This window comes from Giraffa tippelskirchi, chromosome 10 (genome assembly GCF_054371585.1).
Source record: "Giraffa tippelskirchi isolate mGirTip1 chromosome 10, T2T-mGirTip1v1.2.pri, whole genome shotgun sequence".
In the NCBI taxonomy this organism is placed as follows: Eukaryota; Metazoa; Chordata; class Mammalia; order Artiodactyla; family Giraffidae; genus Giraffa; species Giraffa tippelskirchi.
This window is the reverse complement of record NC_137284.1, coordinates 29,107,669-29,122,467: the sequence shown is the minus strand read 5'-3', so window position 1 is coordinate 29,122,467 and position 14,799 is coordinate 29,107,669. Positions and strand designations below refer to the sequence as shown.

General features: G+C 40.4%; 1 protein-coding gene across 30 annotated transcripts in view; it reads left to right on the top strand.

Moving 5' to 3' along the window:
• The window catches only part of PAK1 (p21 (RAC1) activated kinase 1), a 276,797-nt gene that overhangs the window by 169,307 nt on the left and 92,691 nt on the right, over positions 1 to 14,799 (top strand). For 3 of the 30 annotated variants that reach the window (XM_081537505.1, XM_081537504.1, XM_081537517.1), the window contains one exon: positions 11,441 to 11,532. The exons of 24 other annotated variants lie outside the window; for them this stretch is intronic. In XM_081537505.1, the coding sequence (XP_081393631.1) occupies positions 11,509 to 11,532 (24 nt within the window). In that variant the 5' untranslated portion in view covers positions 11,441 to 11,508. Of the gene's footprint in view, positions 1 to 3,404; positions 3,542 to 11,440; positions 11,533 to 14,799 lie in introns of those variants that run through there. 3 more of the 30 variants (XR_014067789.1, XM_081537516.1, XM_081537507.1) reach the window with 1 other exon arrangement.

The following is a 14,799-nucleotide window of genomic DNA, read 5'->3' as shown; positions in this document are numbered from 1 at the left end:
TAAGGAAGATGACAGTGAAGTTCTACATTTTAAGTCTCAAAGAAATGGCAACATATGGGGAGCCTAGAGGAGACCTAGCATGATAACTATGCTTAAGAAAATTGTGGTTTTTGCTGCCTGAGCCCAATGTCAGCCAAAGGTACTACCGTGACTATAAAGCTAGTGCAGCTTCAGACTAAATTATTGGAAGGACTAAGTATAGGTAATGGAGGTGATAGTCCAGCTACCTTCTATCGGTGATGGACTACACTTAGACTGTCATGTTCCCCACGGGGACCCAGACAATAAGAGGTTCATTGCAGACAGAACTGTGTTTAGTGGAAAGTGCCCTAAAGCATCACTACCCAAAGTAGAGTTTGAACTGTTCACAGTCTGGAATGAGGTAAGCATAGAAATTGAGAGTGTGTAGAAACTTGTACAACAATTTGACAGAGTAATTTTATGCCTAATGAAACTAATAAAAAGAAAATGAAGTTTATGTTATATGTCTTTTTTTGTTTGATACTTCTTTCCCTTTATTTTTTATTTTAATAGATTTTATTTTTAGAGCAGTTTTAGGCTTGTAGAAAAATTGACCAGAAAATGCAAAGACCGTACTCCACATCTGTCCCACTGCTCCCAGCACTTCCTCTGGAAGTGCTTAACATCTTGCATTAGTAGGTACAATTGATGAATTAATATTGGTACATTATTATTAACTAAAGCCTATAGTTTACACTAGGGTTCACTCTTTGTGTTGTACAGTTTTATGGGTTTTGACAAATGCATAGTATCAGTTATCTACTATTATAGTATCACACAGCATAGTTTTCCTACATAAAAAATGTCCTGTGTTTCACCTATTGATCCTTGTCACCACTCTTAGTGCCTGGCAACCACTGATCTGTTTGCTGCTTCTCTAGTTTTTCCTTTTCCTGAATATTCTATAATTGGAGTCAGCCTTTTCAGACTAATGTTTTTCATTTAGCAGTATATATTTGGGGTTTTCTAAGTCTTTTAATGGGCTTTCCTGGTGGCTGAGCTGGTAAAGATCTTTTGTTTTGATAGTTCATTTCTGTTTATTGCTGAATTAAATACACATTCTATAGATGTTTGTCCATTCATCTATTTGAAGCATATCTTGGTTACTTCTGAATTTTGACAATTATGAATAAGGCTACAATAAATATTTGTGGATAGATTTTTCAACTCATTTAGATAAATGTCTAAAAGTGCAATTGTTAGATTGTTTGGTAAGCCTATATTTAGCTTTATAACTGCCAAACTGTCTCTCAAAGTGGCTGTACTATTTTACATTCCCTAGCAGTGAATGAGAATTCTTGTTGCTCCACATCCTCACCAATATTTGGTGGTGTCACTGTTTTGGGTTTTAGCCATTTCAATAGGTATCTAGTGGTATTTTGTTTCAATTTGCAAGTCCCTAATGACACATAGTGTTGATTATCTTTTCATGTGTTTATTTGCCATCTCTATATGTTCTTTGATGAGGTGTCTGTTTAGATTTTTTTGTCCATTATTTGATTGGGTTGTGTGTTTTCTTATTGTTGAATTTTAAGAGTTCTTTGTATATTTGGAATACTAAATCCTTTATCATATGTGTATTTTGCAGTGTTTTCCCAAGTCTATGATTTGTCTTTTCATTCTTTTAAGAGTGTCTTTTGCAGAACAAAAGTTTTAATTTTTAAATAAGCCCAAGTTTTCAACTTTTTTCTTTTATGGATTGTGATTTTGCTGTATAAAAAGCCATCACCCAGTCTGAAGTCATCTAGATTTTCTCTCTGTTATCTTCTAGACTTTTTTATAGTTTTGCATTTTACATTTAGGTCTGTGATACATTTTGAGTTAATTTCTGTGAAAAGTGTAAAGTCTGTGTCAAAATTTTTTTGCAGGTGGTGGTCAAGTTATTCTCGCACCATTTATTGAAAAGACTCTTCTTTCTCCATTGAATTTCTTTTGCTCATTTGTCAAGTATGAGTTGACTGTATTTGTGTATGTCTTATTTAGAGTCTCTATTCTGTTCCATTGATATATTTGTCTATTCTTTCACTAATAACACGCTGCCTTTATCTCTGTAGCTTTATAATAAGTCTTGAAGTCAGGTAGTATTAGTTCTCTGATAGATACCTATATATAGCTAGAGTTATATTCATAAGATATGTCACCTAGGCTATATCCCAGGACCAATTTAGTAAAAATCTCTGCTAGGACTTCACTATATATATTTAAACCTTCCCAGGAAATTTTGATACATAGGAAGAGTTAAAAACCAGCATACTAAAACCGTAAACTCCATGAAGGTGTGGTCCTCTTTGATGATATGTCTGTCTCTGGTGGCTTGTACAATTTGCTTAAATAGTTGTTGAATGAACAGATGATTAAAAGAACTGAGTATGTTTATTCTGGAGAAGAGAAAAAGTGCATGGCTCTGATATATCATTATTTACACGTATCTGAAAGCCTTTAATATGAAGGATGCTTTCTGAGTGCTCTAGGAGGTAGAATTAGAAGTTTACAGAGAGGCACCTGGCTGAATATTAGGAAGCACTGTCTCACAGTGCTCATTGCTCTTGAGCTTTCTGTTCCTTCACATTTCAGCAGAGCCCATATATAAGAGCAAATGCTGCCTGGAATGGGAGATTAGGTAAGGTCAGATGTTATGCTTATTGATGATTACTTTGAAAAACTATGTGCAAGACTGAGAACTCTTTTTGATTCTCATCTCATTCATAAGTTGAAGGACCTGGGTATAGGGGTTAAAAGAACATTCTAAAACTACTTTGAATCTTAGTTCTCATAGTGCAGCAGATCCCTCTAGTCTGTATTATTGACTGATTCTCTCTGTGCTGGAAGAGATCTTCAAGAAATTCCATCTCCTCCACTAAAATTGAGATTTTGGTAGTTATAATAGCACAGGTACAGAGATTTCTTTGCTTAGAATCAGCTATAAGCATCCACCCTGTGTTTTCCCTGGGGCATTCGAATTAGAACCTGACACCTTTGTTCCAGGCCTGGGTGGCTGTGGGTGGTCCTTCTCTTTGTTTGAAGCCTAATATAGAATGATAGGTTTGATTTGACTTGTCCTGGGGTCCAGACCCAGCTGGAGAAGCAAAGGCACCGAAGAGCTCTGGTTCTTTCTTGACTCTGGGGCCCACCCGGGAAGCTCAGACAGTCCCTGGAAAAGCCTGAATTCACTAAGTATCCCCTGCTGAAGACTAGGTGGGGAATAGCTGAGGGGGGTGGGAAGGTAGTAGTCTCTCTGCTTTCCCTAAGAGCTTCTTTACTGAAAGGAGAAGTGGGTTTTCTCCCGCCTCCTTCCCTTCCTTGTTTCTCCGCCCCTTCTGCTTCGCCAACCCCGGAGTGGAGCCTTTGCTGCGCCCTGTGAGGGCGGGAGCGTGCTGCACCCTGGAGCTGCGAGCGGCCCCAGCCAAGTATAGCTGCTCGGGTGGAGCCTGGGTGTCGCGCGGCCGACCAGGCGTGGGAGAGGTGCGGCTCTGCGACAGAAACCTCAGGCAGAGATGCCGGGGCCGGCTCCCCCAACCAGGTAATGCTGGCCCACCCTGGGGCATGCTCAGCTGGGCGGTGCTGGGGAGGGGGGACGACTCTGCTGGCTTCCGGGGAGCGGTGACGCGGGTCCGGTAGACTTAGGGTCTCTTCCCTTATGAGACCCTAAGTTAGAGAAGGGGTTTATGGTGGAATGCTCAGATGAGCCCACCCAGGGCTAGGCCGGGGCTGGAACCAGAGCCCTGGCTAGGGAAGGCTCTGAAGGGGAAGCTGGTTTTGGGGAACTTGCTCTGCCTGAGGAGCCTTGCTCCTTTGCAAGCACCCTTCTGCTTGGCGTCTGCGGTGATGCTTCCCTCTGCTTTGGATTAGCTGCTGTCCTGCCAGGACCGAGGGGGCTTTTCTCTCTGGTGCTGAGGAGGGGCACTGTATTATAAATGACTTGTTAAGATGTGGAGTGAACTGGGAGATGAGAGACCTGGGGTGAGGGGGAATTAGTCCTGTTCAGGCAGCCTTTGTGGGCCTCAGTTTCCTTATCTGTGCAGCAAAGGGCTTGACCTTTTGTTTGTGACTGGCATTTTCAGACTGCCAAACTGCCTTTTGGACAGGCAAGTTGGTAAAAGCCCTAGAGTGGACTGCAAAAATGTCCCCCAAGATAGGCAAACTTGGGAAACAGATGTTGGTACCTTGTCTTCCGGCCAGTCTTTTGAATGGCATCTTACTGGGCTGCTGAGGACTCTGTTACTTCATGGACAAGGCAGAGGTTAAGAATAGTGATTTTTTTAGTATTGACTGTGGGTATATTGGTCGTAGGGAGACAGAGTTGGGAAGAAGCAGGTCAAAGTATATTCATGGTTTTTCTCCAAATTGGCCAATTCTTTGATACTTGGGCATAAAGCTGCTTTAAACATAGCTATCTTCTCTGGAACTTCCTCCTCAGAATGTTGAGCTAATGACAGACCTTGATACTGTGTAATGTCTTAATCATAATCATCTGGGACCAAGAAACACATGTCAGGCTGATACTAACCTACCTTGATTATTTTGGACTGCCCTCTTCCCCCAGTTGTTCTGTGACTCTACCACCTTATCTTCTCACCACTTTCCTTTCTATTTCCTACTCCTGGTATTTTTCCTGTCCTGTGTCCTACCCACCTTTTCTCCCATTCCCATTTTCTTTTTTCCTGCTCCCTTTTCCTCTTGTACTTTCCCTTTCTAGTTCTTTCCCCTCCATAGCCAGTTTTTCTCTTGAGTCCTTCTCTTCTTGGTTAGGCTTTCTTCTCTTTTCCTTTTGGTTCAGCTTTCTCATTCTTGGCAGGTTACTGGTTTGCAGGGACCTTTGCTATGGTGTTAGTGAAATCCAAACACTATTCCCTACCCAGCTCCCTTACTTTTGCCTTTCACCACGAATCTGTCTTCCCCAAGCGCCAGTCTCTCCTTACTGCCTCTTTGCCTTGCTTTGGACCCAACAGTAAGCAGTCTTTTTTCCTGGATTTGTCCCCCACCTCATTTCCCAGAGGCAGAATAAATAAGCCAGATGGGAAGGGGAGGACTTAGGAAGTGGGGTGGGAGGAGGGCAAGAGTTTTCTGGAGGCTCTAACTTCCTTTAGTGAGATGAGCAACTAACGTTGAGTCGGTCAGTCATGTGACTCTTTGCGACCCCATAGACTGTAGTCTACCAGGCTCCTCCCTCCATAAGATTTTCCAGGCAAGAGTACTGAAGTGGGTTGCTATTTCCTTCTCTAGGGGATTTTCCCGACCCAGGGATTGAACCTGGGTCTCCCGCATTGTAGGCAGACGCTTTACCGTCTGAGCCACCAGGGAAATGGTGAGCAACTAGGAGACACACAAAGACTCTAGCAGCTTAGAAGCTTTGCTGACCTGGAGGAAGGGAGGCAGACCTGTGAACCTAGGGAAGAAGAGGAGGATAGCAGGAGTGGGTTGGAGGGAGAGAAGGAGGAATCCTGAGGGAGAAGAACAGTGGTCTTTTGAAGAAGAGAGTGGACTGGATAAGATAGGGGTTGTTTAGGGGTAGGGGTTGCTGTATTGGGAAACACTGTAGTCTGGGAAAGAGGACCATATACATTCATCTTCTTTCTCTTTGAAAACTAGCTTTTTGGGCTGATTTGTTTTCTCCTCAGCAAACTTTTTCACAAGTGTCCTCATTGTGGGATAGTGAGAGGGAAAGCAGAGACAACAAGGCAAGATTGTTATTATACACATACTTACTGTCTAGACAATGTGTTTATGTACAGAAAGCTTTGAATATGATATCTGTTTGTCCTGAAACCTCTGAACCATCTATGTTAGTTATGGTACCAGGTGTTGGGGATGCAAAAATGGAAATTGAACTAAGTTGCTGCCTTCCAGTGCAAGTCTAAGTGTGGGTATCTGAAACCTCCTGTGATAAGGATATGTGATGTAAGAGAAGCACAAGGAACTATAATAATGCAGAGGAGGGAACTTTTGATTAAGTAAGTGGCAGAGCTTGGACCCTAAACTCAAGTCTTCTCTAAAGGTGACACCTGTGCTTTTATACCACATTATCTCCTGACTCTGGGTGTACATACAGTGTACAGAGGGTCGTCTTATGTTTTCCTTTCTGCCTATCTGTGAGGCTAGACTCTAGGTGCTGCTGATATGAAAAAAGAACAGACTCCTGTGATAGGTCACTGTGCTGTGGCCAAACGCTCATTATTTTGGAAGGGAAACACACTTTTTCCTTGTTAACTTCTCCTGGCTCGGGGCCACTTGGGGGACTTGATGCTGAGCTCCCTGTATGAGTTATTTGTGCTCCCCTCCCCTTCTGCACCCCTCCAATTTCTTAGTTCAATTCCTGTCAGGCTATAGAGCTGAGAAGACCAGATGGAGCTAGGTAAGCATTTTATTTCCATTGGCCTCTGTAAAATAGGAATTTAATAACTCATAGGGTTGGTAAGGATCAAATGAAATAATAAATGTGTGAAAATACTTTGTAAACTGTGAAGTGCTGCATAGATGTTACTGTGATTGTTCCTAAGTGTATTTTCAGCCATGAAAAATGCTCAGATGTTGCAGCCTGGAGGAAATGCCTAGGGTAGTTCACTGACTAGTTTAAAACTGAGCCTCAATCCTTAATAATGAAAGAAAGGGGCTAGAAAGAGGATGCTTTGCTTTAGAGACTGATACTTGAGCCCTGTACTGAAAACTGAGGTGGAGAGGTTTAGTATTTTCTTTGTGTGCATCTGTGCTAAGTTGCTTCAGTCATGTCTGACTCTTGGCGACCCTATAGACGGTAGCCTGCCAGGCTCCTCTGTCCATGGGATTCTCCAGGCAGGAATACTAGAGTGGGGTGCCAGGTCTTCCTCCAGGGGATCTTCTTGACTCAGGGATTGAACCGACGTCTCTTATGTCTCCTGCATTGTCAGGCAGGTTCTTTATCACCACCTGAGAAACACAGTGTTTTCTTTAAGGTCAAACAAATGGTAGGTGGCAAGCATGAGAAGTATTTTTAGTGATACCTTGTGCTATAGCAAAAAATAAAATAAAAAAAGGAAGGTAGAAAGGGATTAAAACTAAACTGACCTCAGTTCATCTACTAGGTACTTGGTTTTTAATCTTTCTAATATTCATATATAAAATAGAAGATATTTATAAATATCTTGAGTTATAAAGTTTAAAATAATTATATATCAAAAAGAAAAGAATATATAGTAGGTACTTTATAGCTGTACTTACTTTTATCCTGCAAAAATACCTTTGAAGTTACCTTCTTAAGAAAGTCTTCCCTGACTCCTAGGCTGTTAAGGGCTTCTATTTTTATTTTTTTTCATTGAAGTGTAGTTGATATACAATGTTGTGTTAGTTTCAGGTATACAGCAAAGTGAAGTAATTATATATATTTCAGATTCTTTTCCCTTATCAGTATTACAAAATGTTGAGTATAGTTCTAAGGGCCCCTTTTTGGATTCACGTGCTTCCTCTTGTCACTCATAGTGGCACTTACTATGTTGTACTGTCATTGGGGTTTATGTATCTGTCTCTCCTGTTAGCATATGAATATTTACTAGACAGAGAAGGTCTAGTAAATCTTGGTGTTTACTGTTATTAAGCCCTATTTAATTTCTAAGTATACATTGATAAATACAACAGATGAAGTTGCTCCTTTGTGAAGCTTACTGTTTAGTGAGAGAGATGTATAATAAGTAAGCAAATATAATTAAAATTCATGATAGATGTTGTAAAAACCAAGAATTCCATTTGTTGAAATTAGCTTTAGGGTACTTATGAGACATGCAGGCAAGATATTTAAAAGAGTGGTCCCCAACTCTTGGGCCCAAGTTAGTAACTGTGCCACACAGCAGGAGGCAAGCGAGTGAGACTTTGTCTGCCCCTCCCCATCACTTACATTGCCTGAATCATCACTTGCATTAGCATCTGAACTGAACCTCCCAATTCCCACCCCCCCTCGCCCCCACCCTGTCTGTGGAAAAATAGTCTTCTGTGAAACCTGTCCCTGGCACCAAAAAGGTTGGAGACTGCTGATCTAACAGATGGTTATTGGTCTGAAAAAGCTTTGGGACTAAAGATAAAAACTTGGGTATCATCAACATATAGATAATATATTAAGTCATGGGAATGGATGAACATCTGGGACACAGTGTAGTGTGAGGAAAGGAGGTTCCTAAGCCTGGGACATGTGGAGGATAGCTAGTGAAGGAAGCGTCTACAAAGGAGATAGATACGGACAGAAAGATAGAGGGAAAGCTAGGTGAATGTGCTTTCCTAGAAGCCAAAAAAGTAGAGCATTTGAAAGAGAAGGGAGGTCAGTTACGTTGAATACTGCTGGGAGGTTGAGTAAGATGAGGACAGAGTAGTGACCATTTGATTGGCAACATGGAGATGATTGACAAGGAGGCTTGACAAGACTACTTTTGGCCACAAAGTAGGGTGTTAGTTGGCAAACAGAAGGGGAGGAAGTGGAGACAGTATAAGTAGACAGTTCTTTTGAGAAACTCTGTTATGAAGGGGAACAAAGAAATAAATAGTGTTTGGAGGAGTATGTGAGTGTCAAAGGATGTGTGTGTGTGTTTGTGTGTGTGTGTGTGTGTGTGTCTTTGAATAGGAGATGCGTAGCATGTTTATATTCACCCAGTATTCTAACTCAGGCCAAAAATTTAGAGATCTTCTTGGTTTTCCCTTTGTTTCTCACATTGTATATTCAGTGTCTTAATAAGTCATTTGGCCCTACCTTCAAAATACTCTGCCTACTGTGATCCATTTAAGCCATCATCAGTTCTCATATGAATTATTGTGATAACTTCTTAATTGTCTCTCCGCTTTTCCCTTGCTCCTCTGCAGTCAGTACTCTGCAGCCATAGTGGTTTATTCAAAACATAAATCAGTTCTTGAGTGTCTTCTCACACTTGCTACAAAATCCAAATGTATCGTGGCCTGTAAGGTCCAGCATATTCTGACCTCTGGCTACATCTCTACTCTTAAATTCTTAACCACATTTCTCCTTGTTCACTCAACTTCTGTATTGCTGGCCTTTTTGCTATTCTGTATGCCCCAAATATTCTTATCTAGGACATTTGTGCTTACTGCTCCCTTTGCTTAAAATACTTCCATATATTACTGTGATTTGCTGTTTCATTTCATCCATGTCTGAAGTGTCTTTTCTTCAGAGAAGCCTGTCCTGATCATTATCTTATGTACCACCCCCATCCCTGTCCCTTTATATTCACATGAACCACTCTTTACTTTTCATTATGGACTTGACATTGTATATTTATTTATTTTCTCTTACTAATCAATCCATAAAGTCCATGGACACAGTGACTTTGTTCTATTCAGCTGGATTAGAATTGGTACATTATAGATGCTAAATGAGTATTAATATTTGCTAAATGACTGAATATGTGTGTGTGTGTGAGAGAGAGAGGGAGGTTAATATATCTGCTGAAGGAGAAGAACATTCCAGGTGAGAGGGAGTACAACTGAAGGAGTAGAGGGAGAGGAAAGAATGAGAGGATAACTTCTGATAAGAGAAGAGACACCTCCTTTATTGTGTGGGACAGTGGGTAATACAGGTGCAGGGAAACATACAGATTTAGGAGTAAGAAGATAGAGTTCTCCTGTGAAGATTTCTGTTTTCTCATTGAAGATTGGGTCATTGCCTGAGGGAAGGGGTGGATGAGAATCCCAATTGATGATTTGAGGCAAGGTAGTCTTAAGTAGGAAGAGCGTCATAATTTTCAAGCTAAAGCAGTCAACCAGGTAATGTTCTCTAGGATACTCAGCTCTTTTAGTATGGAGGCAGTTTGGAGAGAGTTAAGCTTAACTATCCTGAAGCTGGAATTTTGCCAGTTGAATTTTGGAAGGGAAGAGGAGGCAAGGGGGTAGATTGTTTTTGTTTTTGATCAGGATGGTTTAGTATATACATGTGCAGAGAAATTCTATTATAAGCCATCTTATTATCCTACAAATTTTACTGAGAGTCAGTTATCCAGAGTCCACAGTTAATATCCTAAGTCTCATTTCACTGATCTTTACCCTGGCATTAACGGGGTAATATGACTGTTGATACCACTATGTACTTTCGGCACATTGTAGTGTATTTATTAGATGATGAATTCTAATTCTCGTTACTTTTTTCTTTTTTATTGTGGTAAATGCACATAATATAAAGTTTACCATCTTAATAATTTTGAAGCGTACCATTCAGTGGTGTTAAAATACATTATTGTACAACCATCACCACCATGGAGCTTTCCTGGGAGCTCAGCCAGTAAAGAATCTGTCTGCAACGCAGGAGACCCAAGTTTGATTCCTGGGTGAGGGAGATCCCCTGGAGAAGGGATAGACTACCCATTTCAGTATTCTTGGGCTTCCCTGGTAGCTCAGATGGTAAAGAATCCGCCTGCAATGTGGGAGACCTGGGTTTGATCCCTGGGTTGGGAAGATCCCCTGGAGGAGGGCATGGTGACCCACTCTAGTATCCTTGCCTGGAGAATCCCATGGACTGAGGAGACTGGTGGGCTACAGTCCATGGGGTCGCAAAGAGTCCGACACGACTGAGAGAGTCAGCACAGCACAGCACCGCATCACTACCACCCATCCCCGTAGCGCCTTTTATCTTGTAAGACTGAAACTCTATACCTGTTAAACAACAGCTTCTCATTCTTCCCTTCCCCCAGCCCCTGGTCAACACCATTATACTTTCTGTCTTTATAATTTTGAGTACTGTAAGTACCTCATGTATGTGGAATTATACAATGTTTGTCTTTTTGTGATTGATTTATTTTATTGAGCATAAAATCCTCAAGGTTCATCAATGTTGTAGCATGTTGTAGAATTTCCTTCATTTTCTGAATAATATTCCATTGTATGTGTATACCACATTTTGCTTATCCATTACCTGTCAATGAACACTTGAGTTGCTTCCACATTTAAACTATTGTGAATAATTCTGTTATGAACATGAGTGTACAGATAGCTCTTCCAAACTCAACTTTCAATATTTTTGGATATATACCCAAGAATTAGAATTGCTGAATCGTATGGTAATTCTATAATACTTTAATTTTTTTAGGAACTGTTTGTTTTACTATTTTCCCATAGTGGCTATACCATCTTATATTTCTACCAACAATGCATAAAGGTTCCAGTTTCTCCACATCCTCACCAACACTTGTTATTTTCTGTTTTGTTTTGTTTTTTTGATAGTAGCCATCCTAATGGATGTAAGGTGGTATCTCATTGTGGTTTTGGCTTGCATTTCCCTAAATATTAGTGATATTGAGCACCTTTTTATGTGCTTATTAGCTATTCATATATCTTCTTTGGAGAAATGTCTGTCCAAATCCTTAGCCCATATTTGAATTGGGTTGTTCATGTTTTTGTTTTTGAGTTTTAGAGAGTTGATGTTTTTTGATGTTTATGTTTTTTGATTTATGTTTAGGGAAAAAGGGAAGTGATGGCAGTAGGGACTAACTGACAGTGGATTGAAGCTCAATATAAAGTCTAGGAATGCTTTTGAAAGTTCTTGAACAGGTAAGCTACATGAATAGGAGGTTTTGTTTGGAGTTTATATGATTCACTCTAGATATCAGTCAGTGAACATTTTGGGAGTAAAGTCTAGGGTGTGATCATGAGAATAATGGTTAACTTGGACTGTGTGCATGGTAAGTCACTTCAGTTGTGTCTGACTCTTTGTGACTCCATGGACTGTAGGCCGCCAGGCTCCCCTGTCCATGAGATTCTCCAAGCAAGGATACTGGAGTGGGTTGCCATCCTCTGCTCCAGGGGATCTTCCTGACCCAGGGATTGAACCCGTGTCTCCACTGTCTCCTGCATTGGAGATGCAGGTCAGGAATTTCCCAAGATGATAGAAGAGGATTATAAGAACTTTGGTGCTGGTTTCTGCAAGTCATCTGCAGGAGTGTTAGGAGTAAGGAAGATGTGTGGTATTATTGGTAGGGTGAGGGGAGGGTGAAGGTATAGGTCAGCCTAAGTTAAATGTTTGACTCCATATCTCTCTGCTTTTTCCGTTTTGCTTTACAAGTGCAATTTTTTCCAAGTTTTCCAGGTACAGCTCTTTTTTCATTCTGTCTCAAGTTATAATTAGTGGAGAAAGTATTTTTAAGCGAATCTGAATAATCAGGCTAGTCATGTCCTTTGCACTGTGTCATTGAGTGACCCTAGGTAAGTTGCATACCCCATGGGTTTCATATTAGAACTATAAAATAAAGATTTTGAATTAGCTGACTTTATAAGATACTTCCATCCCCTGTGTTTTTCTTCTCTAAGCCAGGCTGCCTTAGTCAGTGAATCATTACTAGTTACCTAATTGTGCCAGGTCTGTGCTGTCTTGGGGACAGACATTAATCGTACTTAGTTTTGTTCCATGACTTGTTCATGGACTGGTGAGACTGATATCATGAAATATGGAACCTGCTGCACAGAATTATGTATAAAATGCTATTAAATTTGGGCAAGGTAGAAATAGGAGGGCTGTGAGAAGGTTTTGTAGAGAAAGTGAGTCAAGCTGGGTGTTGAAGAATGAGTAGGAATTTCCTTGGCAGACAAGTTGGGACGTTTTAGGCAGAGAGAACAGTGTGGGCAAAGGCAAGAGCTTGAAGTCAGATTGGGCTGGAAAGAGAAGTTTAGAGATAAAAGAGATGAAACTGGTTAGATAATTGGAGATAACAGGTATTCATTGAATATCTATTTTGTGTCAGATAGCATGCTGGGGACTTTATATATGCTTTTAAAGTCTCATAATAACTCTGTGAAAAAGACAGTCTTACTTGTATTTTACCAAAGAGGAAATGGGGTCAGAAATTAATGTAGTTTTTCTGTGCCCAGAAACAGCTTCTAGTTTTCCCCTGCTCTCTCAGCACTTGCTTTCTTGTTGCTAAACCAGTGCAAGTGGCTGGAAGCTGCATAGCGGGATTGTCTTTGACTTGTCAGAAGGACATCCCTCAGCAAATTTAAGACTGCAACATTCCAGGCTCCTGCCAAAGAAAACCTCCTGGCACGATTTAATTAAAGATCAGATTCTCATAACCAGGTGTCAAGAGCATGCACTCCCGTCTTAGGTGGAGTGCTGGTCATGCAAGTCTCAGCAGCTCTAAGTTGTTGGAACTGAAAAATGTGATTAATATATGAGATAGGTTTTATTTCTTTTTTCCTTTCCCATCTTCATTTAAATAATGGCCTGAGGTATTATTAGAGGTTATCTAGTCCATTCCTTTGCCTCTTGAGTGAACAGTAGGGTATGGTGCAGTGGAAAGAGAGGTGATTCTATAGTCACACAGATTTCATTTCAGGTCCCTGCTTTTGCCCACTAGCTGTGTGACCCTGGGTGACTGGCAGCATCTCAGATTTTTCTTCTGACTTATTCACTATTTTATCCCCAGCACCTAACACAACCTGACAAAAAGTAGGAGATGAATAAATATTTGTATGAATGAATGAGGAAAAGAATACCAGCCAAACAGATTTCCAAGTTTTCTTGTAAATTCCACTAATGTTAGTAGTTACTAAAATATCAGACCTAAGTGATATCTGAAACCCTGTTTGTAAAGACCTTTAGTCCAGGAGGTTCTATGGGGATACTTTTAAAGAATTTTGGCAACTTTGTTTAGGCAATTTAGAGGCCTCTCCTAAATTCTAAGACCCATTGTGTGAGCTCCAGGCATCACAGAGTCCTCAGTACAGACAAATAGCAGCTGGTCCCCTCCTCCAGACCATACCTCTTTTCTCATTGTCATCTCCAGCCTTTTCTTAATCAACCATATCATCTTTTATTTTTAACATGGGGCTTCATTGTACAGATCTAGAACTGCTTAGAAGGGACCATTTTTCTGACTATAGCTGTATGCGTTACAGAAAATAAAAGGCCCTCTCTGATTGCTGTGTCCTATTTTTTATCTTCATGTTGCATTCTACAACACCGTACTCTCACACTTATGTTATTCCTATGGTCTGGAGTATACTTGCCATCGTTGTTCTCTATCAAAATCATTCATTTATTTTATTGTCTGTTTTCCTTGGTCAAAGTAATCTTTCAGTGTCTGGGCCTATCCCAGACCAATTAAAATCAGAGTTCAAGCAGTGGTATCCACCCCTCCCTCCCTTTATTAGGAAAATCTGAAACATACAGCAAAGTTGGAAAAATTTTATAGTGAATGCCTGTATAATCACCATATAGATTCTTATATCATTAATATTTTCATGTTAACTTGCTTTATCACATCCATTATATATTGATATGTATATTATATTACATCCTTATGGTCAACCATTAATGTATCTTATTTTTTAAAAATGCATTTCAAAGTAAATTGCTGGTATTAGCATACTTCCTCTCTTAAGTACTTCATCTGGTATTTTAAAAAGCTCCAAGCGAATTCTTATAGTCTAGAGTCAAAGACTACTACCTGACCCATTTGTTCTTGAAGCCCCTACTCTTTTTTTTTTTTGGTTGCACTGCATAGAATGCAAGATCTTAGTTGCCTGACCAGGGTTCTAACCTGGGCTCCCTGCAGTGGAAGTGCGGAGTCCTAACCACTGGACCATCACGGAATTTCCCCAAGCCCCTACTCATTTATTTATCTCTATATCCCTGGTTTCTAGCATAGAACCTAATAAGTAAGTACTCATTAAAAATTATTTATTTGAATTGTACTTGAATGAAGAACCTGCAGCCGCAGTAAAAGGTGTACATAACTTTCACTTATTTGAGGAACAGGAAATTATTTTATCTTTTCTGTTGCTTGGCTCATGGCAGACGTTTAGTAAATATCAATCTCAACT